The sequence below is a fragment of the Grampus griseus genome, assembly GCF_964374135.1.
Source record: "Grampus griseus genome assembly, chromosome: 10".
In the NCBI taxonomy this organism is placed as follows: Eukaryota; Metazoa; Chordata; class Mammalia; order Artiodactyla; family Delphinidae; genus Grampus; species Grampus griseus.
In genome coordinates, this window is record NC_139004.1 from 92,467,598 (window position 1) to 92,494,447 (window position 26,850).

At 40.0% G+C, this 26,850-nt stretch overlaps 1 protein-coding gene across 1 annotated transcript in view; it reads right to left on the reverse strand.

Moving 5' to 3' along the window:
- Positions 1–759: 759 nt before the first annotated feature.
- The window catches only part of SUMF1 (sulfatase modifying factor 1), a 111,605-nt gene continuing 85,514 nt past the window's right edge, over positions 760–26,850 (reverse strand). The window contains exons 8-9 of the mRNA XM_082664556.1: positions 11,046–11,105; positions 760–1,835 (exon numbers count right to left, since the gene is read on the reverse strand). Of these exons, the coding sequence (XP_082520682.1) occupies positions 1,725–1,835; positions 11,046–11,105 (171 nt within the window). The 3' untranslated portion in view covers positions 760–1,724. The remainder of the gene's footprint in view (positions 1,836–11,045; positions 11,106–26,850) is intronic.

Sequence of the window (26,850 nt, forward strand, 5' to 3'; positions counted from 1 at the left end):
AAAAACAAAAACTGTGCTTGAGTACTGGTGACTTAAGAATAAAATACCTTATTTCCTCCATTAGCCTTTTCAATGAACCAAATGCTTTTTTGTTGTTGGTTTTGCCCAAATTAATCATCAACTGATGAGAGCGTGTAAAGAAACATTTTATATCCGCAAAGTGACAGACTAACAAATGTGGCCAAACACCCCAGCAACACAACTGTTTCTCAGGATAAATGTTTTAACATTAGGAGGCCAGGTGCAAACGTAGCAATCAAGAGTTGGCTGAACACTTAAGAATACTCTGTGACTTAGCTTTTGAACAACCAACATAAAGACAAGACTCTCCTTTCAAATGACATGCTAGAAGCAAATGTGGGGTCTTTGAGGACTGGGGAATCAGGCTGGGATCGTGATGACAGGGACTTCTGGCTGGAAGCCATCACTCTAAGTCAAGGTGCTTTCCCGGCATGTGAAGCAGCTGTTGCGTTTCACAGGATGGAGGCGCCGCCCTTGACCTTGTCTCATCTACTGAGGCACGAAGAAGCACGGTCATAATTAGGTTCCTGGCAGAACAGCCTTGCTTTTTGGAATAAAAATTCCCACAAACTGCTCAAATATCCAAGTTATCAAATAGCTAAACAACAAGAAAGTTTTCTAGCAAACAAAACACATACATATCACAAAGTCATTTCTTTAAAAGAAAACATAATGGAGGGAAAGAGAAAAGGAAACAATGAGAGTGAAGCCTGATTTAGCAGATACCACTTTATTCGACTCAGTGCATGATCTGAAGCATCTGACACTCCACAGCCAACAAGGTTTCCTACTTCCCTATTACAAAATACTGGATACCCTGAATACAGTTAATTCAAGGTTCTTGGTTTTTTTCTCCTACATTTAGAATTAAACAGGTTTCTCCATGTAGCAAACATTTCACATTCACCAAAGGCTTTGCGGAGAGGGGGAAATAGGGCTTGTAACTGCCCCCCTGAACCAAAGGCACTTAATGTTAAAATATAAAGCACAGTAAAGTCACCTCACAGACATCCCTGCGTGTTCGGACTGCTGAACTTGAGCGCACCATCACTGGCCCAAGTGGGATTCATTATAACAATGTAAAAGACACTGATTTCCTTGAAAAAACAAAGTGCAGTACGAATATAAAGACCCATCACCGCCACCCCCCTCATTCTTTTCTGAAAATAATATACAAGAGAACGATTATTTTACATGATTAATATTACCCAAGGTTCACATATGGGAAAAAACAGCTAAAAAACAACCTGCCATAAACTCTCACTATGAAATCACAATAGAATCTGATATATTCAGACAATCTGCGAGTTGGGAGACAGCCTCAGAGATCATGTTGTGCATCCCCTCACTGGACAGATGAGGTCACTGAGGCCCAGGAAGGTCAAGTGTGGGACCCTGGGGTCTAACCCAGGGGCAGAGCCTGGGTAGAACGCAGACCTCCTGAGGCCTAGTTCTGGGTGCCCTCCACCGCCTTCCTCTTTAAAAGACTCCAAAAGTAAAACATGAAATGCACCACACAATAAAGCACACTTGCTGATGCAGGTCAGCTATTTGGTCTCGCCACACGGTTCCTTTGGCCATTGGGCAGGTAGGTAACCCACCTGGGGGTGGGAATTCTTCACACGAGGTTGTTCAGCCTTCTGAGGGAAGCCGCGTGCAGGTTAGACACGACTTCTCCGATTCAGGAAGGCTCTTCGTGGCTGTTAGCCTGTGGTGGGCAGGTGGTCGGCTGCACAGCGGAATCCCAGATTCGAAGCGGAGCTGTCAGGTGTGTTCTGGCTTCGAGCAGCACAGCGATACCTGTAGCAGTAGGACTTTGCGGAGAGAACCAGACACATGAGTGCTCTTGGAGTCTGGGCTGAAGGCTCTCAACTGTCAGATTGACGTTGTACCCAAGTACCAACTGTAGAGAGTTATGCCTATCTGCAGACAGTGCCTGCCTACAGGCACCCGCCTCCTGCACATTTAGCAGCTATGTTTCTGAAAAGGGTAGCGCGTTGCGAGCTCACCACATTATCCAGTGGTCTGTTATAAACGTGACTAGATAGAGTACAAAGATGTTGGTGTGAGTATTACTTAGAACAGTTTAAAAAAATGTAACAACCAATGGTTACATAAGTTATGGCGCATCCATAATTTAGACTAGTAAGCAGCCATTAAAAGGCATGTTTTCATGTAACATTTAATGACATAGGAATTTCTCAGGATACAATCTTAAATGAAAAAGTCAGAATACAAAACTGTATATGTGCTATGATCTCAATCTAGATAATCACGTACGCCAAAGAAAAGCAGACTGGAAGATTCAAAATGCACCATAATCCGAACCGTAGTTATCCTCAGGCAGTGGGGTTTCAAATTTCCGATGATAACTATGTATTACTTTTATAATTTAAAAAGTTATTTGCACGTTTGCACATTTAGAATAGCATTTGACAAGTAGACAAGAAACCAAGTAATAAAGCTAAATGGCAATTGAGAAAATATTAATTAAGAGCAACATTAAGATATTATTTACTATCCAACAGGTTGGCAAAAAATTGAACAGCAAGCCCAGGAACATCAAGAGTAGGAAAGGCTGTGGAAAACATTTTTTCTTAATACATTGCTTTTGGAGTTTAAATCACAGTAATTCATAAAGCTATGTATCTTTGTGTGGGGGACTTGTTTGGTATTGTTTTATTTTATAAGAGCAGAGTATGGTATATACATATGCACAAACACACAGACATCAAGCTCTCCAGGCATGGTGCTAGGCGCCTTCATCACTTATTTGATTTGATCATAATGGCCAGAGGAATTAAATGAGTTACCCTAGATGACACAGTTGTTAAAAGAAGTAGAATTCGAACCCAGGTCTAACTGTGGTGTGCTTGCCTGCCTAGCAACAGTCGATACTCGTAGATGGAAAGGCATCACAACTCATGATTCTGTTCCACCCCTGTTATAGCCCCCTGCATGTACACACCAGGGAAAACCTAACACATATCCCTGGTCACCTACTAGATAGTCAGTGAATAACCACAGATGACTTGATTCAAACACTTCAAAAGCTTCCACGTTCCAAAAATAACCATGCATGGAACTCTTATGTCCTAAGATCTTTGATCAAAAATAACAGACAATGAAAATAAACTAGTTACCCTGTGTACCAAGAGCATCAACTCTGAGTGGGCGCTGGGAAACTCAAGTCCCCGCCGCTGGTTAAAGAAACTGCACAAAGAATCATGTAGAGTAACTTTGGAACTCATGAAGCAGAGAGAATTTGTGGAGGGGCAAAATAGGGCAGTATGAAAGATGTTTTTTTTTTTCCTTAATTCTTATTATTCTCCTTTCTCTCACGAAAGTTGAATGTTTCTAATCTTCATAAAAATTATCTCTAGAGCTGACAAAGGAATTCTCTGGAGCACTTCCACCATGAAAAAAATGAAAAACACATGGTGCTCTGTCTTTTATAGATAGCAAAACAGTAGCAACCAATTTTCTCATTTTCCCTGTGGCCAGTGAAGAATGTAACACTATTACCAACATTCAGGCAGGCAGAGGGAAAATGAATAAAAAAATATGCCTGAAATAATGAAAGATGTGATGGCATCTGCTACTACCTGTGATTGGGATGCAACGGAAGCTCTAAAATGACTAGAGGTGACCATGCAGAAAGACACGGCAGAAGCTTTGTTCCATGTAGGGCCTACTCACTGGGCTGCTGTGAAGCAAGGTGCTTTGGTATTTTTAGAATCAAGCTCCTGTGGATAATGCAGGGCCCCATGCTCTCAGTGTGTGCAGTGAATTCTACATTGGAGCAAGAATCGAGCTTGGGGCAGGGGGGCAGGCAGTCAGACAGGGACATTCTTGTTCCATAACTGGACCACACATGACAAAAAACAATCAAGCGTTTCCTGATCGCCTCCTGTGCGCACTGTCCCGCTGGAGATCACAGGCTGGTTGAGGAAACAATGATTACACATCAAAAAGCTACAAAACAAGCTAGGATTAAAAAATTCTGAGGCTACTATTAATTCAGGGGAGGAAATAGTCACTAAATGTCTAATTTTTTAGGAAAGACTTTTGAAGGCAGAACTTGGCCAGAGCAGGATTTACGTGATTATGGCAGTGGCCTTCCGACTTGAGTATACAGAAGAATAGCCTGGAGAGCTCATGTAAATACCTATTCCTAGGCCACAAACCCAGAGATCCTGATTCAGTAAGTCTGGTGTGGGTTCCAAGAATCTGCATTTCTAACCAGCTTACAGGCGCTGCTAATGCTACGGGCCCATGGACCACAAACTGAGTAGCACTGATTTACAGGACTTAGAAACAAGGAAAGAAGGTATGTTAAGTGGAGAAAACAATAACATAAGAGGCATAAAAATGGAAAAATTCAGGCAAGTGAAGAGGATAGCAAGGCCACAGCCTGAGAGTGTCAGAGCATGGTTTATTTATTCATTGAATATTTGAGAGTTTACAACATGCTAGATGCTATTCTGGGCACGAGGGAAGCAATGCGGAACAAAACAATATACCCGTTATCGGGAAGCTCACATTCAACAAGGAGTTAAGTAGTCAGACAATAAATAAACGGATAAATTCAAGAGTGCTTCTGGCAGTGGTCAGCTTGGAAGAAAGTCACATAGGGAGAGAGGACTAGACGTGACTAGGTGCTACTTAGATAAGGTGGCCTGGGAAGGCTCCTCTGATGAGGCGCTGCGAGAGCTGAGCTGCCCAAAGATTCAGAGAATGAGAATTCCAGGCAAAAGCAATGAGTGGCACAGAGAGGATAAATGATAAAAAGCAGGAAACGTGGGTGGATAAATAGGATGGAGTCACATTAAAGGTGGTCTACTTGGCAGAAAGAGGTTGGGCTTGACACAGGTGGAAATTGTGACAAACATTTTACTAATTTACTCACCTGAAAAGGCAAAATCCAAGACTCATTAGCTATTTAACCTTAGGCAAAGCCTTTCTGAATCTGCTCCCTCTTCCGATAAAATGGGGCTATTAATGGAATAATGTCAAAATGCTTCATCTTATCTTTACATGAAAAAGTAAAGCAGTAGACATGTGGAGATTATTGTAATTGTTACTTTATAATGAACACAACACTCTCAATTAAAAGAACTCACTTTGCCTGTCTTATCTGACCTCCTTGGGTTAACCTGCTTCCTTACTAAAACAAAAGCAGCTTCTCTGCAGGTCTTAGTGATCTTGTGTTGGGAAGATGATTCCTTGCCAGCATCTGAATACGGTTACGCATTTGCTACAAAAATAGGAAAATTATTTGTTATATAAATGGAAAAGATGAAGGGGTATCTCTGGTGACAAGGCATAGGACTGAGGTCTTTGTCCGATGGCATAGTTCAATATGCAACTTGTCTCTCAAATTCTATAACAAACTGTTTTAAAATTTGGTTTTCATATGCCACAAAATGCAGGCTGTAGCAACTGTGACGAATTGTGCCTGCCTGGAGCACTGTGATCAGAAAAGAGATCCATGATGTATAAGAGATTATTGACCATAGTCATATTTGAAGGCCCTGGTACATACAGCATAATTCCATTTTGGGAAGAAAAAATAAAAGTGCACCGAAGAGTTTGGTAGAATGCTATTAACAGTTTTCTTCAGAAAGCAGCGTGAACGATTTTTTTCATTTTTCTGTTTATTATTTATTTTCTAATTTTTATGCCATGAAAATGTTTTGCTTACATAACAAAAAAGCTTAAAATCAGTGACAACAAAAAGAGCTAGTCCTTTTTTGGATCATAGCAGTACCTAAAGTCTTCCATTAACCTAAATGATGAAGAACTAAACACTAAAAAGCAAGTCTCACTACAAGTTAGTGTTGAAAGGTCAGGACCATCACATGAGAAAACAGTCAATTCACATTATCATTCCACTGCAAATGCACTCATTCACTCAGCAAACATTTATTAATAAGCAGTTCATTTTAAATTCCAGTAATCGGCAACTAATGAAATACGTAATTAAAGAGAAAAATGGCCTGATTTCATATGTCCTCATTGCTCTTTCTTTTTTTCCAACTCTACTTTTAGCACTAAAAATGGTTATTAATGATGTTAGGTCTTTGAGTGGTTGAAATATGGGTCATTTTATTAATTAAGAACAGAGGTAGTAGAGAGGGCCTATTTTAGCCCCATTTCATCAAAATGGCTAATTACTTTGTGAAACTGACCTCGATATCTGCACTAAGAATATGATCCTGGATTCAAGAACAATTCATTTAAGATAATGGCTTACCAGCCTTGGGGCTCTGAAGTCAAGTGGGACGGCAATATGGTTTTTATGAGAGGAAGACTTTTAGGGATAAAGAACAGTTTTAAGGTAATTGTAGCTCATTATGAACAAAATGATTATAGAAAAATGACACAGCAGAACTCAGGTCTCTCAATTTCCCATCCATTGCTCTTGCCACTGACACTTGGACAACTCCTTTTGCTACTAATCTTGATGTAAAATGGTGGGGTTGAGGGGGTAGGGGAGTGAGGATTTCGTCAATGTTGTAGGTTGGGCTAAAGATCCCACAGAGATTAATCTAACAACTTCAAGAAAGACTAGTATTTCTTGAGTACTTACCATGTGAACTGTTCTAAGAACTTCACATGTATTAAGTGACTTAATCCTCTCAATAATCCTGAGGTAGGTATTATTGTATACACAATAATATATATATATGTATACACAAGGAAAAAACCGACACACAGGTGTGGTAATAGTGTGCCTAAGGTCACATGGTTTGTAACTGTGAATCCAGGATTACAGTCTTTTCAGTCCCATTCCAGAATCTGTGCTCTTAACACCATGTTGACTCATAGTTGTTCTTTCTGTGCCTCGTCTCCTTACTGAAGCTATACTTTGGATGGACTTTCAAAAAATCAAAAATAATAATCAGAGCTTACTTTAGTCATGCAAACTGGCCCTGGGCCATGATCAAAAGTAAGTTACCTTCTAAGCAAGATGATTTTTTTTTCAAAATGAATTACATTATTCTTTTCTCTTTTTATTGATTTTCTTTCTTTTACTGATTTTTACCTGTGCTACAGTAATCATTTCCAGGATTCTGCCTGTCTAGTTAGCAGTTCATTAGTTGGTTTTTATTCAAAAGAGAAAATGGGAGAAAATAATCTTATTATAATAAAGATGATGATTAAGAATGATGGTGTTAGCAGCAACTAACTTATGGAGACTTTACCATGAGCTAGGCACTGTACCAAGTGCTTATTTACTTTGCTGCATTTATTCCTCGTAAGAACCTTACAATACGTGCAGTTATGATGTACATTTTACAAGTGTGAAAACTGAGGCTTAGAAAGGTTAAGTAATTTGCCTAATGTTACAGGCAAAGACTAGCAAAGAACAGTTACAGAACTCCAACCCAGATCTAATTCTAGAGTCCACATCTTAATATACTTAGTGGCAGTTAAAACTGCCACTCTTAATCTAGTGTAAAGAACAAGCACTGAAAGTAATTCACAGCCAACACTGCGCTGTTTTCTTGACTACACCAAAATAACCAGGCTGAGGTTAAAAACCTACATCATCTACAATTAACTTGACCAAAGATCCTAGAGCTGCCGTTTCTCTCTGGAAAATCTTGTGGATCCCACTCAGTTTTGTCACTCTGCTATTCTGTTTTCTGGAATACTCTCTCCATCACTCTGAGCCTGACTAAATTAAAACTTATCCTTCAGGGTGACTAAGAAAAGTTAAAGATGTATAATATAAACTCTAAATCAGCCACAAAATTTTTAAATAAAGAGTTATAGCTAATAAGCCAAAGGAGAGACAATGAAGTGATAAAAAAACCACTTAATCCAAAAAAAGAAAAAAAAAAGCAAAAGGAAAAGAACAGATGAGACAAAGAGAAAAACAAATATCAAGACAACAAATTTAAATCCAGCCATATCAACAATCACATTAAATATAAATGGTCTAAACAGCAAGTGAAAAGGCAAAGTTTATGTCAATAAATTCATTAACTCAGCTGAAATGGACAAATTCCTTGAAAGACACAAACTCCCAGAGCTTAATCAAGAACAAACAGATAATCTGCACAACCCTGTAGCTATTAACTAAATTAAATGTATGGTTACAACTCTAGGCCCAAATGGTTTTCCTGGGGAAATTCTATCAGACATTTAAGGAAGAAAAATGCTAACTCTACATGAACTCTTCCCCAAAAAATTCAAGATGAGGGAATATTTCCCAAATCAATCTATGAAGCCAGCAATACACTGATACTAATATCAGACAGAAAAAAAAACAAAAACAAAAAAACAAGAGACCAATACCAATCACGAACATATTTTAGCAAACTGCATCCAAAACATATACAAAGGATAATACATCATAACTAAGTGGATGTATTCCAGGAAGCCAAGGATGGTTTAACATTTGAAAACAGAAAATCAATGACTATAATTCACCATATTAACAGGCTGAAAAAGAAAAACCACATAAACATCTCAATAGCTTTAGAAAAAGCATCTGGCAAAATCCACATCCATTTCTGATAAAAAAAATTCTCAGAAATCTAGGACTAGAAGGAGACTTGCTCAAGCTGATAAAGGGCATCTTTGAAAACACTATAGCTTATATCATACCTAATTTTGAAAAGTCAAATGTTTTTCCCCTAAGATCAAAAATTAGGTAAGACTGTCTGTTCTTACCACTCCTATTCAACGATATACTGGAGGTTCTAGCCAACACAATACAGTAAGAAAAAGCAATAAAAGATATCCAGATTAAAAAGGAAGAGGTAAAATTGTCTATACTCACAGATGGTATAACCACTTACGTAGAAAATACAACACAATCTACAAAAACAACAGGGAGATCAACTCGATGCTTTCTGACGACCTAGAGAGATGGGATAGGGAGGATGGGAGGGAGGCTCAAGAGGGAGGAGATATGGGGATATATATATACTTAGAGCTGATTCACTTTGTTGTACAACAGAAACTAACACAACATTGTAAAGCAATTATACTCCAGTAAAGATATATATATATATATAAAGAATCTACAAAAACATCACTTATACAGATGAGTTTAACAAGGTTACAGGACACAACATAAATATACAAAAACCAACTGCACCATAAAAATGTATTTATTAAAAATATAGGGCTTCCCTGGTGGCACAGTGGTTGAGAGTCCACCTGCTGATGCAGGGGACACGGGTTCGTGCCCCGGTCCGGGAAGATCCCACATGCCGCGGAGCAGCTGGGCCCGTGAGCCAGGGCCGCTAAGCCTGCAGGTCTGGAGCCTGTGCTCCACAACGGGAGAGGCCACAACAGTGAGAGGCCCGCATATGCCAAAAAAAAAAAAAAATATATATATATATATATATATATATATATATATATACACACACACACACACACAAAACATGTTAAAAGATATTTTAAAAGAATAAATTAAGAAGCTTATAAAAATTTTAAACATTTAAAATAAGCAAGAAAAAATGAAATGTTAAAGTAGACACATTCATATGCATGGCACTGGAATATTTTGGTGTTCATGCTTAAAATGTTTTTTACAGGATTCATTTTCTCCACTTATTTGTGCAAAAAAAATCTTATGGTCTTTAATTCTTACAGAGTAAATGGACTCCCAATTATGAAAAGTGCCATATGTCAGACACATAACTGGTGGTAATTAGGGTTTTGAGATGCTCTTGTGCAAAAAGAGATTCACCTGTTTTTCATGAAAGTCTGGTTTCCCAGCAAGAGGATTCAGATACACCTGCAGCAACAGCTTGAATCAAAGGAAAAAAATCTTGGACTACAGACAGATGGGTATATGAACACTTAAAAGTACTGGGAAAACCTAGGGCAATGCTTTTAATTTAAAATTAAAGTTAGAATTTTAAAGATAAATTTGTCCACATCTTGTTATAAAGGTAAGTGTAAAGCATAAAGTGAACTCAACTCTATGAACTGCCACCTAAATAACTACACTAAAGATTCTAAGAAATGCAGAAGACACACACCCCTACGAACTCACAGATATACATAATTTAAATAGGTTCTCTTTAGGCCAGTGGCTCCCAAACTTTGATGTATGTTATGATCACCTTGAGAGCTTTAAAATCCTGATGCCCAGGTCACAATCCAGAAATATCAAGTCAGAATGAGGTGAGTGAGGAAATAGGCATCAATATCTTTTATAGATCCCAGATGATTCTAATGTACAATAAAGTTTGAGAACTATTATTTTAAGGCAAAGTTTGACAATGCCTCCATTATCAAATTAATAACTTAATTTGGAGCCATTACAGTTTTAAGTCTCTAACTGCCTAGACTGACTGAATTACCATGGGAAGCTTCTTGTAATAACAATCTGCAAAATGCCATGTTTACATAGAGATAGAAGTTGAAGTCCTAGATATACTAAAAATATATGATTTAAAGAAAAAAAGGGAGAGAACTGGTATTCGATTTCTGAACTCCTTAAAAAGGTTACTCATGAAACACTGAGTTACTTCTACTCGCCAAGAACAACCAACTCTGACACTGAAATTATAGCCCAAAGAGAAGAATCATTGTCTGAGAGAGATGTTTATTCCACAAAGCACACACTATATACCTAGAACACTTGGGATGTTTCCATTCCAGTATACCACAAACTACCCTCCATTTATAACTCAACTTAATCTCAACAGACAAGCCAGAAATTTACAGGAGTCTCAAATAAATTAAGGGTGTGCTTCCAGACTTACATGCTGGAAACCAGATATACAGCTCACCCTGATTCATGGGACAACAAAGGTGTCTCAAAGGGTCAAGATACAACAGATGGAATATGGTTGACAACAGATCATTTACAACCTCTGCTTCTTGAACCACTTTTCCCCATGCCTGTGCACAAACTTTTTTTTTTCTGGCGTTGATGGAGATAGGTATGTATTAACAGAAGTGGATGAGACATCTTGGGGCTAATGTTTACAATGGATCCATAAACCTGCTGTTAGAACACCAAAACAGAGTTTAGTGACTTGACTTACCTTATGGCACATGTAGGATCCACCTTTCTTCACCCGGTCTTTGCCAGAAGGGGGGCCTTTCTGTGGATGAAGAGAAGAGAACTCGTTAGTCCATAAGGCACAGCTGTCCCTCCCACAGTCAGAGGGTCTATTTTAATCCAACCAGCTCTCACATGGTTGCCTGAAGTCTCCACATGCATTTCTGCCCCTGGGTCTTGCACCTGCACCCATGCACCTTCTCGAATGCCCATCTTTCCAAATCCTACATCTTCTGAGGTCCAGCTCAAGTTCCTACTATTTGGTGAACTCCTTGGGACTGCCTTAAGCAATCCAAACCCCTACAGTGTTTCCTACCTAGATGACTAATAAGCTGCTTTGCAGCACCTCTTACATCACCTTCTCACACTGATGGGCAAATTTATCCTGCATTATAACCGGCCAGCTCAACTAGACTGGCAAGCCTCTTTGAATTATGTTTTTAAAATCCTACTGTGCAACACCTAATAAACCCTTTGCTGACTGAATAAACGGATATGCTTTTTACCTTTAAAAAAATTTTAGGTCAGGTCTACTGAGGTATACTTTATATACAGTAAACTTTTATACTTTTAAAACTTTTAAATGCACACTTCTGGTAAGTTTTGACAAGTGTATAACCACCACCACAATCAAGATATAGAACATAGTTTATCTTTTTCAAAAAGATTCATACAGTATTTATTATGAACCAAGTAGGGTTCTAAGTATTCTGCAAATATTAACTCATGTAATTTCTGTAACAACTTCTGAGATTAAGCAAATGCGAGAACGAGGATTCACACCGAGGCAGCCTGGCTCAAGAGTTTAGAGACCAAGAGTATAGGAAATTGGGCAAGGCCTAAAAGAAAGCAAGAAGGAACAGTGGCGGGACTTTCCTGGTGGCTCAGTCATTAAGAATCCGCCTGCCAATGCAGGGGACACGGGTTCGAGCCCTGGTCCAGGAAGATCACACATGCCGCGGAGCAACTAAGCCTGTGCGCCACAGCTATCGAGTTTGCACTCTAGAGCCCTTGAGCCACAACTACTGAGCCCATGCGCCGCGATTACTGAAGCCCATGCGCTTTAGGGCCCATGTGCCACAGCTACTGAGCCCGCGTGCTACAACTACTGAAACCTGTGCGCCGAGAGCCCGTGCTCTGCAACAAGAGAAGCCACCACAATGAGAAGCCCATGCACCTCAACAAAGAGTAGCCCCCACTCACTACAACTAGAGGAAGCCCGCACACAGCAACGAAAACCCAACGCAGGCCAAAAAAAAAAAGAAGGAACAGTGGCTACCACTGCAATGAGAACTGGAGGCAGAAAAAGCCAGCCAAGAGGTAAGACTATTACTTCTAGAGAGGGTTCTGGATAAATGTGCAATGCAAATGAACACCGTAAAGCTGCCAGGACAAAAGCCTCATCATCAGGTAAGCCATGCAAAGAGTATTTGAGAGTTACCAGTAAACTCCTACAAACCAGAGCCACATCTGGGAAGTCTGAGGGGGATAAGAATTTTTTGCTTTTCCTTTGTTATGCAAGAAGTCAACTAATCATACAGCTGCCTGTTCTTTGCTTACTGAAAATAAGAGAAGGTTGAACAGAGCCTCCTATCTTAGTTTTCCTTTTGCTTGTCAAAGGCCCAGACGTCAGTGGCAGAAGTTAAAAGAACCATGTTTTCTCCAAGCATGGCTAACACACTGACTCGCAAATGTCAACTTGTGGGCACAAGTTCATGTTTTCTTCTAAGCCAGGTACTTAAAAGCTGTCAAAGACCAAGCCACTGGTTATTTTTCATTCCACTGCAAGGCCACAGTATTTCCATGGCCTTCAATGTTTTATGTTACATTAACAAACTTTTATTGATTAGAAATGGGCAAGCTATAATTGAGAGGAGCTACATGTGAAAATAATGACTTCACAAAACAGCATCCTTCCCAGGAGTAACTGGAATCTGACAGCCATTACAACAGAATCTGCTGGGTGAGTTTATCATTCTATAAAAGCAGCATAATCACCAAGAATTCACTGAAGCAGAAATGAAAGCATGTAAAGCTGTGTAGCTATCCCATAGAATGGCTGCTCTCTCCTACATTAAATTTCTTGCTTGGGGATCCTTGCGTTACACTGCTTCAGGGGGGGTCTCTGCATGCTGGGTTACAATGGAAAAAATGACAGTTTAAATGCTGATTACAGTATCTGCTATCATGCAAGATTAAATTCTTTTGTCAAGTTAGATCCAAGAACAAGAAAAAGGAGCTGATTTGCCAGCAGGAAGGAGAACAGAACAGTTCCCTTTCACCACCATCTCCAATGAAGGAAGTCTACAACCAATAAAAGTGACACTCATCAAAGTGACCCAAGCACTCATGAGAGTCATCCCGGGCTGATATGACCGCAGCAGTTAACACAGTCCTCTAGGTGGCTGCTCATCTGGTCCTTATAAATAAAACTATTCTTGCCAGAAGACAACATGATGTAGGATCAGCTACATCTGTTTGAAATGCTTACCACTTTGCAAAAAAAACCCAGAAAAATTACTCGGAGTGTGTAGTGGGTTGAATAGTGTCCCCCCAAATTCATGTTCACTCAGAGCCTCAGAATGTGACCTTATTTGGAAATAGGAACTTTGCAGATTTGTAATTTTCTGTATTAGTTAAGATGAGGTCATACTGGATTAGGGTGAGCCCTAAATCCAATGACTGGTGTCCCTATAACAGGAGGAGAGGACACAGAGAAGGCCATGTAAAGATGGACGCAGAGACTGGAGTGATGCAGCTACAAGTCAAAGAATGCCAAGGATTCCGGGGAACTGCCAGAAGCTAGGACGAGACAAGGAAGGATTCGAGAAACTCTGAAGTGAGTATGGCCCAGCCAGGACCTTGGTCTCAGACTTCTAGCCTCCAGAACTAAAAGAATAAATTTCTGTTGTTTCAAGCCACCAAGTTTGTGGTCATTTGTTATGGAAGCCCTAGGAAACTAATATAAGGGGGAAATGTCTCCATTTCTTTTCATTAAGGAAAGGATCGATAACTCAAAATTAACGTTGTCTCTCATGATCAAGTTTGCTACTGCAGGTTAAAACAACTTGAGAGGGCTTCCCTGGTGGCACAGTGGTTGAGAGTCCGCCTGCCGATGCAGGGGACACGGGTTCGTGCCCCGGTCCGGGAAGATCGCACGTGCTATGGAGCGGCTGGGCCCGTGAGCCATGGCCGCTGAGCCTGCACGTCCGGAGCCTGTGCTCCGCAACAGGAGAGGCCACGACAGTGAGAGGCCTGCGTACCGCAGAAAAAATAAAAAAAAAATAAAACAACTTGAGAAGCTACCGACGGTAGTGTCAATACCTCACCTCTCTGCCTGTATACTTGGCAAGAAGAGAGGCTGCCGTGCCACACAACCTGCACCACCAGTACTCAAGAATCTAAGTAAAAATACACACTGAACACAGAGACCCTGATCAGAAACAGACAAGAACCCATGTGAATGTTGTCTCCAAAGGGACTACTACCCATAACTGCTCTACTCCCAGACAGCAAAATACGAACAGGTCTCTAATGCTTGGATGATTGCAAGGACAGCAAGAAAAAAAATTTAAAAAGCAGGTTTCTAAATGTTAGCCCCAATAATCTCAAAAGGCTAAGCAAGGTGCATCTCAAGTTCTCAGGACAAGAGCTGAAGGAGTAATGCTCCGAGTGCTAGTGCAGGGGAATAGAGCCTCATCTAAAACACCTCGGAAGGCACAGAAGTCCTTAGTGATGAAACAAATCCACAGTAGATGCCACAGAACCACTCCTCAGCAAGACTGGCTTGTTGAATGAGGAGTAAGCCTGCAGGAAGAGGGCTGACCAATGTGCTGGGGCTGGCCAGGTCGTTCTTCACAGGAGCATAAACAACGACATTTTATGTAGTCAAGAGATACGCTTCCCTTTCCCTCCGTGTCATGTGTAATACAACAACAAGGACAGCAAAAGAGGGAACAGAGCGTCTGACAAATTTTCATCAGTCAGCAAAGGGACAAACAGCACTTCTTTTAAACCATGTGTGATGAAATCCATAGTGAGGAATACTAAGCAGCTGTTAATAAGAACGAGGCACTTCTGTATGAGTATATTGTACTGTCACTTTCACTTAGAAAATGACATGGAATCAAGCATTTATTCTGATTTTCTTATACGTTGTGCCCCAGTGGGGAGTTGATTACCTGGAGTGAGCATCTGGCCCTGGGGCACAGGAGGGTGCCTCACCCCACACGGGTCAGGCATGCACTCGTCCCTATGTGCTCATTTTCATTCACTTCAGCGTATGGTTTGACCCATGGATTATTTAGAAGTGTGTTTATTGTCCAAGTGTTGGACATTTTCCTATTTTATTTCTGTTACTGATTTCTAGTTTGATTCCACTGCAGTTGGAGAACACACTCTGTGTGACTTCAATTTTTCAAAATTTTATTTGATGGTGCAGGATACGGTCTATCTTGGCATATGTTCCATGAGTACTTGAAAAGAAGGGGTATTCTGCTGTTGTATGGTAGATTGTTCTACAAATGTCAATTAGATCTCATTGGTTGATGATATTGTTGAGTTCTTCTATATCCTTGCTGATTTTCTATATAATTGTACCATCAATTTTTGAAAGGAGCATTATAGTCTCCACCTACAATTGCAGGTTAGTCTATTTCTCCTTTCAATTTTATTAGTTTTTGTTTCATATGTTTCAGCTCTTTTCATTGGGGCATATATATTTAGTATTACTATGTCCTCTTGGTAGATTAACCATTTTATCATTACACAATGTCCTTCTCTGACTCTGGTGATTTTCTTTGCTTTGCAGTCTACTTTATATGACATTAATACAGCCATTCCTGCTTTTTTCTGATTAATGTTTACCTAAAACATCTTTTCCCATCATTTTGTTTTCAACCTATTTATCATTATACTTGAAGTGAGTTTGTTGTAGACCATATACAGTTAGTTATGTTTTTTAATCCACTCTGCCAATGTCTTTTAATTGATGTATTTAGACCATTGAGCTTTTAATGAAATTATTGATATCTAAGCACTTAAGACTGTCATTTTATGTTTTGGTTTTTGTCTGTTCTCTATTTTTTTTTTGTTTTCTTTTTTCTGCCTTCCTGTGGGTTACCTGAACATTTTTTTAAAGAAATTCATTTTTATTTACCTATAATGCTTTATCACAGTTTTATATATATAAAAATACATACACAATATATTTATAAATATATTAACAAATATATATAATATATTAATATATAAATATTAAATATATAAAACACATTTTATATTTTTATTAAAATATGTGGATATATTTTATATACAGTTATATATAATATTATGTTTATATATATTTTATATATATTTACATTTATATATATACATATAACTGTGATAAGATATGTCTACTGGTATTATTTTACCAATTCCAGTGAAGTATAGAAAATTTACCTCCCTTCACAACCCTCTAGCATCCCCTGTTTATAATTGCATTAAAAAACTTCCTCTAAATACATTTAGAAACACATCAACGTTATAATTTCTGCTTCAACCATCAAACAAAACCTAAAAATCTCGAGAGAAGAACAGCCTACTGTATGCACCCGTATTTCTCCTTACTATGTTCCTTCTTCCATCCTGATGTTCAAAGGTTCTTTCTTTAATCATTTCCTTTCTGTTTAGTGAACTTCCTTTAGACATTCATTTAGGATAGGTCTGCTGGTGACAAATTCTCCCGTTTTCTTTCATTTGAAAATGTCTTGATTTCCTCCTATTCGTAAAAGACATTTCACTAGATAAAGCATTCTGGGTTGGCAGTTCTTTCAACACTTAAAAAATATCATGCCCATAGGGAATACAGGGGAAAAGTATCATGCCATTTCTTCTGCCCTTTATTAGGGTCTCTGATGAGAAACCCACTGTCATTCACATTGGCCTTTCCCCTATAGATAAGGTATCAGTTTTCTCTGGCTGCTTTCAAGATTTCTCTCTGTCTCCTGTTTTCAGACGTTTAATTATGATATGTCTTGGTATGGGTTTCTTTGGGATGATCCTATTTAAGGTTCACTTAGCCTCTTGACTACAGGTTTAATCTCCTCCCAAATTTGGGAAGTTGTCAGCCATTATTTCTTTGAGTACTCTTTCAGCCACATGCTCTTGGCCCTCTCCACTGAGACTCCCGCAACACAAATGACCACCTAGAGGGGTAGGATAGGGAGGGTGGGAGGGAGATGCAAGAGGGAGGAGACTTGGGGATATATGTATATGTATAGCTGATTCACTTTGTTATAAAGCAGAAACTAACATACCATTGTAAAGCAATTATACTCCAATAAAGATGTTAAAAAAAAATTTTAAGTTTAAAAAATAAAATAAGAAAAAAAATGTTAGATGATCTTTTTACAGTCACAAAGGTCCCTGAGGCGTCATTCATTCATTCATTTTCTATTTTCTCTCCATCATTCAGATTGAATAATTTGTTTCTGTTTTCTTTCCCCCTCTGATTTTTTTCCCCCTCTGTCCCTTCTATTATGCTGCTGAACCAATTCACAAAGCTTTATTTTGGTTATTCTATTTTTCAGTTCTAAAATTTGCCCTTAGTTCCCATTTATACTCTCTATTTCTTTTCTGAAGTTGGTTTTTTTTTCTGTTTTTTTTTTTTTTTTTTTGCTCAGTACACGGGTCTCTCACCGCTGTGGCCTCTCCCGTTGCAGAGCACAGGCTCCGAACGCGCAGGCCCAGCGGCCATGGCTCACGGGCCCAGCCGCTCCGCAGCACGTGGGATCCTCCCGGACCGGGGCACGAACCCATGTCCCCTGCATTGGCAGGCGGACTCTCAACCACTGCGCCACCAGGGAAGCCCTTTTCTGAAGTTTTTATTCTCTGTTTTCAATTGTTTCAAGAATGTTCATAATTGCTCACTTAAGTATTTTTATCATGGCTGCTTTAAAATCTTTAGCTAAATGGGTAATTCTAACATCTCTGTCATTAGTGTTAGTATCGATTGTCTTTTTTTCATCTCGTTTGGTGTCTCCCTGGTTCTTGATATGACAAGTCATTATTCACTTGAAACCTGGATAATGTTTATGTTACAAGACTCTGGCTCTTATTTAAATATTCTGTTCCCCTGGCTTTCTTTGACACCACATTGGCAGGGGAAGGGAGGGAGCCATCTCGTTACTGCCAGGTGGAAGCAGAAGTCTGGGTTCCCCACTCAGCCTCCACTGACACCTCATGAGGGATGCTCATTACTAGAGAAGGTGAGAGTTTTGGCTCCCCACATGGTAGCCACTTACACCATGGAGAGGGGTGGCCTCATTACTGCCAGGCAACTATGAAAGGCCTGGCACCCCACCTGGCCTTCTCTGACACCACCCTGGCAGAGGTATTATGTCACCTCAATACAGCCTCACGAGGGTGCAAGTATAGGCTCCCCACGCTGGCCTTTGCAGGCGTGAGAAAACACAGTTTTTTTCTGTCATGCTTAGATGGAGTAGGGTGGTTTACTGACTAGAAGTTTTCAGTATTGCTAGACTGTCCATTTCCTATTTCCCCTTTGGCTAGAGAGAGCAGGCTTTTCTTGGGACTTTTTTGGTTTACATTCCCTGGCATTTGCTGGCTTCTTCAGCTCCAAGTCTGGGATATATGAGGCCAAAAGAAAATCCATGGAACTCACCACCATGTCATTCCTGGGGTCCCAAGGTCTGCAGCTACTCTGCCTTCTTTTTGCTCTTCAGGGACTTATGTTCCTTTTCTAGGTAGCATCCGGAGTTTTAATTGTATTTAGCGAGAAGAAGAGGGAAATGTATGTCTACTCCATTTTCCCAGAATCAAGTCAGACTTCCTTCACATTCATTTTTAAACGATAGTTTTGCTACATATAGAAGTCTTAGCTGATAGTTGTTTTTTTCCAGCCCTTTGACTGTATCATTCCACCATTTTCTGACTTCCACTGTTTCTGATGAGAAAGCAGTCATTAATCACATCATTGTTGTCCTGCATGTGATAAAGTGCTTTTCTCTTGCTGTTTTCAAGATTTTCTCTTTGTCTTTCAGCACTGGGACTATGACATGTCTAGGTATATTTCTCATTTGTGTTTATCCTAGTTGAAGTTCACTGAATTTCTTGGAACTATAGATAATTTTCATCAAGTTTGGTAAGTATTTAGATCATTTCTGCAAAAATGTTTTGTCCCTTTCTCTCCCCTCTCCATCTGGGACTCCTATTACACATGTGTTGAAATTATGTTGAAATGTTTGATACTGTCACACAGGCCTCTGTTGATCTGTCTCCAGTTTTTTTTCCTCTCTGTGCTTTGGTTTGGAAATTTTCTCTTGATTTACCTTCAAGTTCACTAATTCTGCCATCCTACCATTTCTAATCTGCTATCAAGTTCATCTAGGGAACTCTTCATTTCGGTTATTATAATTCCAATTCTAGAAATTTCACTTGGTTCTTCTTTTATCATTTCCATTTGTCTGTTGTGTTTGTCTGTGATTTGTTGATTCACATTGTATTTTTTATCAATTCTCTGAATATATTTTCCCTTAATCCTCTAAACATAATAGCTGCTTTTAAGTCTTTGTTAAATCCAGTATCTGTGATTACTCGGTTTCTATTTAACTAATCTTTTTCCTTGGTATTGGTCACAGTTTCCTGTTTGCATGTTTATTGCTTTTTAGGTGAAAAGAAGACATTTAGGTTATTTATACACACACACATACACATATAAAATCCCCTCACTGGAATGATGTGGGGATTAAAAGAGAGACTGCATAGAAAGCACTGAGCAAATAATACACAATAAATGTGCAGTCATTATTGTTTACTATTACACATTATTAGTTCATGACTAACTCAGACTTCCCGAAGGTGCCCATAAACCAGGTGGCGTGTAACCTCCAAAATTCCAAAACCACAGTGATAACTTGACCCATTATTTCTAAGGCCAAAACCCCCAAAAGGAGTCTAAGTTCTAATAAAATAGCTGACCTGTTACTAACACTGCAGAAGGAAGACAGACTATTGTATAGTACAATGAAATTCACATAGCTGGTCGCAGCATGCAGAGGCTGTCACCACAGCATCCGACTTAGCAAAACGTTAACATTTTTAATGGTAAAACCCAAACAAAAACATTCTGGGGGCCAGATAAAGAGTGGAGAGAACTTCTCCTCAAGAAACTTTTAGAAGTCTGAAAATATTATTTGACTTTGCGCTTTCTCTTTCCCTTGCCTGGTACAACCGATACCACAAACACCTGAGGAGAAAACTGAGATTCACTATTTTCAATTTGACAACGGCAGCTAGCCTTTATTTTAATAACATTTGTGAGAAGACCCAGAAATCTCGTGAATACCTTAAAGTGTTTTAAATATTGTTTTCATCTGCATATTAGATACCCCTTAAGACCAACAAATGATAACAAGAGTAACTCTGAAGAAGCAACGGACACCCAGTAAAGGATCAAATTGGGGAAGGTCAGACCTATTTCTCACTGAGTCTTCCTCCATTTCCCGTTTGCTTCCTCCCTACCCGTTTGCTCAAGCCAGAAGCCTGAGGAGCAATTCTCAGCTCCTCCCTCTTCCCACCCCAACATCCAGCTGGTCTGATGAGCTCTACCTCCAAGGCAGATGGCTAATGGGTGGCAGCTACCATCTCCATAGTAACCACCCTGGCTCCAAACCACCACTTCTCCCCTGGACTACTACAATAGCCTCCTAAGACGTCCTGCAGCTTCCAAAATGGTACCTAGTAGGAGGAGCACAATAATATTTGTAGAATGAATAAAAGACTATGCCATTGTGAAAGAAGCTAGACAAAAAAAAAAAAGAAAAAAAAGTACACACTGTATGAGTCCATTTATCTAAAACTCTAAAAACTACAAACTAATTTACTATGACACGAAGCAGATGAGTAGTTGCTTGCGTGTGAGAGGTAGAGAAGGCAAAATGGAGGGATTACTAAGGGGCACAAGGAAATTCTGGGGTGTTGGACATGTTCACTATCTAGACTATGGTGGTTTCATGGATATGTGTGTGATTATATATTTATTTTTTGATCAGTATATATATTTATAATTACGTATATATACATATACAAACTGATCAAACTGTACATTTTAGAAATGTACAATTTATGCCAATTATATCACAATAAAACTATTTTTAATGAAAGTAAACCAATTTTTAAAATGATGGTATTTTAAATAAAATATGAGGAGTGGGATTGGCTTCAAATAATCCAGGAGAGAAGGGGAGCGGGGATGAGTGGACGGAAATATAAATGAAACAAGATTAGCCATGAGTTGGCTAATCTTGTTCCAGAGCCCCCAAATGCTAGGAGTCAAAGGTTTCCTTAGAAGTTTACGTATAGGAGGTTTGGAGCTTAAAAGGACAGATTTCATTCTCCACTCTCGGACCCTGAGAAGCGTGCATCTTCCCTTGAGAGCTAAGTCATCCTCGCCCTGATTGGCTAAAAGCTGGGCTCTCTGCACGCTTGACTTCTAGTCAAGCCTTCAAGCTATCTTATCACCCGGGCTCCCACAGGCATGGTTCTGGCAGCCTGAAGTTTAGGATTAAACAAAAATGATCTTGCTGCCCATTTGAAGCACTTCATGCATGCTAAAACAGCGCCCTTGTTAACTCACCAGGTACTATAGCAACAGGCAGCTCAGAAACACACAGCAGCAGCCTTTTCAATCTCTTCCTTCAAGCCTCTGCTCATGTGTCTCCTAAAACGGATCTCTTTTCAATCACCTCAACCATTTTTAAAGAAAGGAACTCTGCCCACATTTGCTTAGAGCAGGCTAATACCTCTTCTCTCATTTGATCCTCACAATAACCTTGGGAAGCAGTAAGTGTCATGATCCCCATTTCAGGGATGAGGAATAGTGAAACTCAGAGACACAGGAAAAATGGAGAGCCCCAGGTCACCCAGCTAGCAAGTGACAAGGCCAGGAGTCAAGGTCCCTCCCACATCTGTGCCTGTCCAGCTCAAATCTCTTCCAGGCTAGCTGCATCTCTGACCAACTCACTTTGTTTACCTGATGTCGAACATAACAAGGGATTTTAAGAGTGGGTAGCTGAAACCGGTATTTCAAATAAAGCTTTTTCAATTATGTGTAATTTTATTCATCCCCCAGCATAAGGTCCAACAGAAGGGACTGCAATTAGCTTTAGACCTTGCATGAGGAGAGAAAAAGGAGGGTGACACCCAGAGAAAGGTCAAAGAAAGGAAACTAGAGATCAGATTGGAAAGAAAAGCACATTAAACACACAGTCCAAGTTAACAACCCCTGCAGTATTTTCTCTGTAAAGTCAGCATGTGCTGGATGGTGATTACCCTGTTAGAGAAATGAATGAAAACAGTCATTTCCTCCATGCTACTTGTTTCACCCAATCTAGGGTAAAAAGGAAGAGAATTCGCAAAGCTGTATTAACTCGCTCCCAGTGTCCATGGTCCTCCATGTTCCAAAAAAAGGTGTCACTTTCACAGCCCAAGGACTACAGTAACAATTCTTGCTTTGGGGGATAATACATAAAACTGGATATTTAAAAACACTGATGCCAGTTGTAGCAGCTAATAATAGCAGCTAATATTTACTGAGCACATATTAGAGTCAGGTACTGTTTTAATGTTTCTCATCTTTAAAAAGATATTTTGATGTAGGTTCTATTATTGGTAGGGCAGTTATATAATTTATTGTCCAAATAAGGATACTTTGGGGAGTGAACACGGCTGCTATTAACAACTGTGCCAGGCATGAGCACAGGCTAGGAATGTTTGGACACCCCATCATTAGCCCCATTAGTGATACCAAGAAGAAGCAGGCAATGAGGAAAAAGAACGACAGTGAAGTGGAAGACGTGGGACCCACAAGTCATGACAGAAAGAAGACCAAGTGAGAAACCTCAGAGCCTTTGGATACAGGCCTGTCTTTAGCCGAGGATGAAGAGCTGGTGTTACATCTGCTCAAAAGTCAAAGCTAAATAGTACTTGCTCTTGTCTTCTCCTTGAAACCTCTAGTCATGATTATGTGGGCAAGAAGTTGAAAAAACACTTGGTTTGGGGGCACTTAGGTAACATGAGTCCCATGCCCAAGGGACCCATTCTTCAGACAGGAGCTATCATACCTCTAAGCCCCTTTCACAGGCCATGCTTGCACCATCCCAGAGCAAACTCACAGTGATGGTGGATTATAAAATTTCCTGATCCCACTTTCAGAAGGTTAGAAAGAAGAGTAAGTACAAATGGAGAAATAAAGAACAGAAAGGTTAAACTGCCTGTCCAATGACACACAGCTAGTAGGTGGAGGAGCCAGGAGTCAAGCCCAGGCCGTATGGTTCCAGGCTCACACTCAGCCAACTCGGCCATGTGCCCCTTATGAGCTGAAGTGGTATCATATTCTTTTAATAAATTATTCCACTGTTCCAGTTTGAAGAGCGCAAAACTGTCCGTATTTCACAAGCTCACTGCAAGAAAATGGCTAAAACCCGTGGGAAACTGTGAGTCGAGAGTTCACACTGTTAAAAAATAAAAGACATTCATTAGCTTTGGGATAGAGCTGAAAAAACTCCCCTTGTTAGATGTGCCTCTCCTAAAGTACTTCTCTTGGCATATGACATCTGCTTCTTTCACTTAGGAATAAATACACATTTAAAGCAGCCACACTTACCATTTAAACAGACATCCGTACTTAGATTGATACTGCAGATGCCTTCAGTGCTTTCACTGGCTCAAACCCCCCTGGGTTTGGGGGTCTCAACCTCATACCATGGAAGCAACTGTTCCATTTCATAGACCTACTTTGTCAAGTCTCATCTTCCCTTGTGTATGACTGGAATGGTTTTCAAAAACCTCCAAGGAAAAATCACACCCCAGAAATAAAGGGATAAGGAGGAAATCCAACATCTTCCTTTCATTACAAAATAAACTACAGGTGCCATGAGACCTCAATGAGCCACAATGTCAGGTCGGTAGAAAGTGTCTTTATGCACACACAAGACTGCGTGTGGACATGCTTCCTAAGGCAACATGATGTTGGTCTGTTTCCCATTATCCCTTTCCTTGGGTCCCTCGTGACATCACTGTCCTTTGCACTTACAGTTCTTTCTGCCTCTTCCCTCAGACTTCACACTCCATTTAGTGTCTCTGTCAAATGACAAGCTTCCAGACAGGCTGAAAGATCATACCCTCCTCCACCCACCATCACTCTCTCTCTTCATACCCTATATATATCCCGCTTCTTCCTCACTGTGGTATCAAAACAAAAATATCTGGTCTTTGTCCCCAGTTCCTGATACAGAGCTGAAACCCTTGGAAAAGATGTGTCTTTCTTTTGGCTATTCCTGAGTTGTATACGTTATAATTAATGAGCAATCATAAGTAAAGTGCTTTCCTGAGTTCTGTGAGTTGTTCTGGTAAATTATCAAACCTGAGGAAGGGGTCATGTGAACCCCCAAATTCACAGTCTGCCGGGCAGAAGTGTGGCTAGCCTGGGTACCCCATTTGCAGCTGGCATCTGAAGTGGACGAGTCTTGAAGGACTGAGCCCTTAATCTGCGGTGTCTGAGATAACTCTAAGAGTTAGTATCAGAACTGGATTGAATTTCTGGACATCCAACTGGTGCTGGAGAATTGGTGTGGAAAAATGACACGTATTTGCTGTCAGAAAAAAACACACACATTTGGTGTCAGAACAGTGCTAAAAAAATTAAATACACCAGCGCTTACCACTTGGTGACAAATTACAAATTGCTTTCCTTCTCCTACTAGAAAGCAGACACCTTGACAGCATGGACTTTGCTCTGTTCACTGCTTTATCATTTGAGCCTTAAATAGTGGCTGGGATTGTAGATATCAACACTATTTGAACTAGTAGATCATCACCCTGCACTTAAGCTTCTATGTAATGACTCTTGGCCAAAGTAGAGATTCACCAAAAAAAAAAGAGGCGAGAAGGTTAGAAAGAAGAGTAACATGGGAGAGCCCCCTGTGATACAATGGGAAATATATATTTGGTCTTTGTACTGGTTCTCCAGAGTGATGAGTGGCTTCTGTGTGCTAATAAGATGACTGGTAGCTGGAGAGCCCTAGAGAGCTTCAGGATGAGAGCTGGTCAGTCAGAAAGACCCAGGCATTATTATCGAGTTGGAACTTTCAGCTCCACTCCCTGATCACTGGGGAGGGGGAAGGGCCGGTAATTGGAGCTAATCGCCAACGGCCAATGATTTAATCAATTATACCCATGTAATGAAACTTCCATAAAAAACCCAGACAATGAGGTTGGAGAGCTTCAGAGATGGTGAACACATCCACATGCCAGCAGGGTGGTACACCCCAACTTCACAAGCATAGAAGCTCCTGTGCATGGGACTCTTCTGGACCCCACCCTATGTACCTCTTCATCTGGTTGTTCATTTGTATCCTTTATAATAAACCCGTGATAGTAAGTTAAGTGATCTGTGAGCTGTTCTAGAAAATTATCAAACCTGAAAGAGGGGAGCTGTGGGAACTCCTGACTGAGGAGCCAGCTCAGGCAGAAGTGTGGGTACCAGAGCGCCCAATACTTGGACTGGCATGTGAAGTGGCAGCAGACTTGTGGGACTGAGCCCTTAAACCTTGGAGTCTGTGCTGACTCCAGGTGGTTACTGTCAGACTAAATTGAATCGAAGGACACTCGGTTGGTGTCCAGAGAATTGGACTTGGCTGTTGGTATGGAAAAAAACCTATACATTTAGTGTCAGAAGTGTTGTGGCACTTTTCACAGAACTAGAATAAAATTTTTGTTTTTAATTTGTATGGAAACACAAAAACCCTAAACAGCCAAAACAATCTTGAGAAAGAATGGAGCTGGAGAAATCATGCTCCCTGACTTCAGACTATACTACAAAGCTACAGTAGTCAACACAGTATGGTACTGGCACACAAACAGACACACAGATCAATGGAACAGGATAGTGAGCCCAGAAATAAACCCAAACTTACATAGGCAATTAATCTGTGACAAAGGAGGCAAGAATATACAATGGAGAAAAGACAGGCTCTTCAATAAGTGATGCTGGGAAAACTGAACAGCTACACGTACAAGAAAGAGAATAGAACGCTCTCTAACACCATACACAAAAATAAACTCAAAATGGATTAAAGACCTAAATGTAAGACTGGACACTATAAAACTCTTAGAGGAAAACACAGGAAGAACACTCTGACATAAATCGCAGCAAGATCTTTTTGGATTCATCTCCTACAGTAATGGGAATAAAAACAAAAATAAACAAATGGGACCTAATTCAACTCAAAAGCTTTTGCACAGCAAAGAAAACCATAAACAAAATGAAAAGACACCCTATAGGAGAAAAATATCTGCAAATGATGCGACTGACAAGAGATTAACCTCCCAAATATACAAACAGCTCATACAGCTCAATATCAAAAAACAACCAACCCAATCAAAAAGTGGGCAGAAGATCTAAATAGACATTTCTCCAAAGAAGACATACAGATGGTCAAAAGGCACATGAAAAGATGTTCAACATCGCTAATCATTAGAGAAATGCAAATCAAAACTACAATGAGGTATCACCTCACATCGGTCAGAATGGCCATCATCAAAAAGCCTATAAATAATAAATGCTGGAGAGGGTGTGGAGAAAAAGGAACCCTCCTACACTGTTGGTGGAAATGTAAATTGGTACAGCCACTATGGAGAACAGTATAGAGTTTCCTTAAAAAACTAAAAACAGAGCTACCATATGATCCTGCAATCCCACTCCTGGGCATATATCCAGAGAAAAC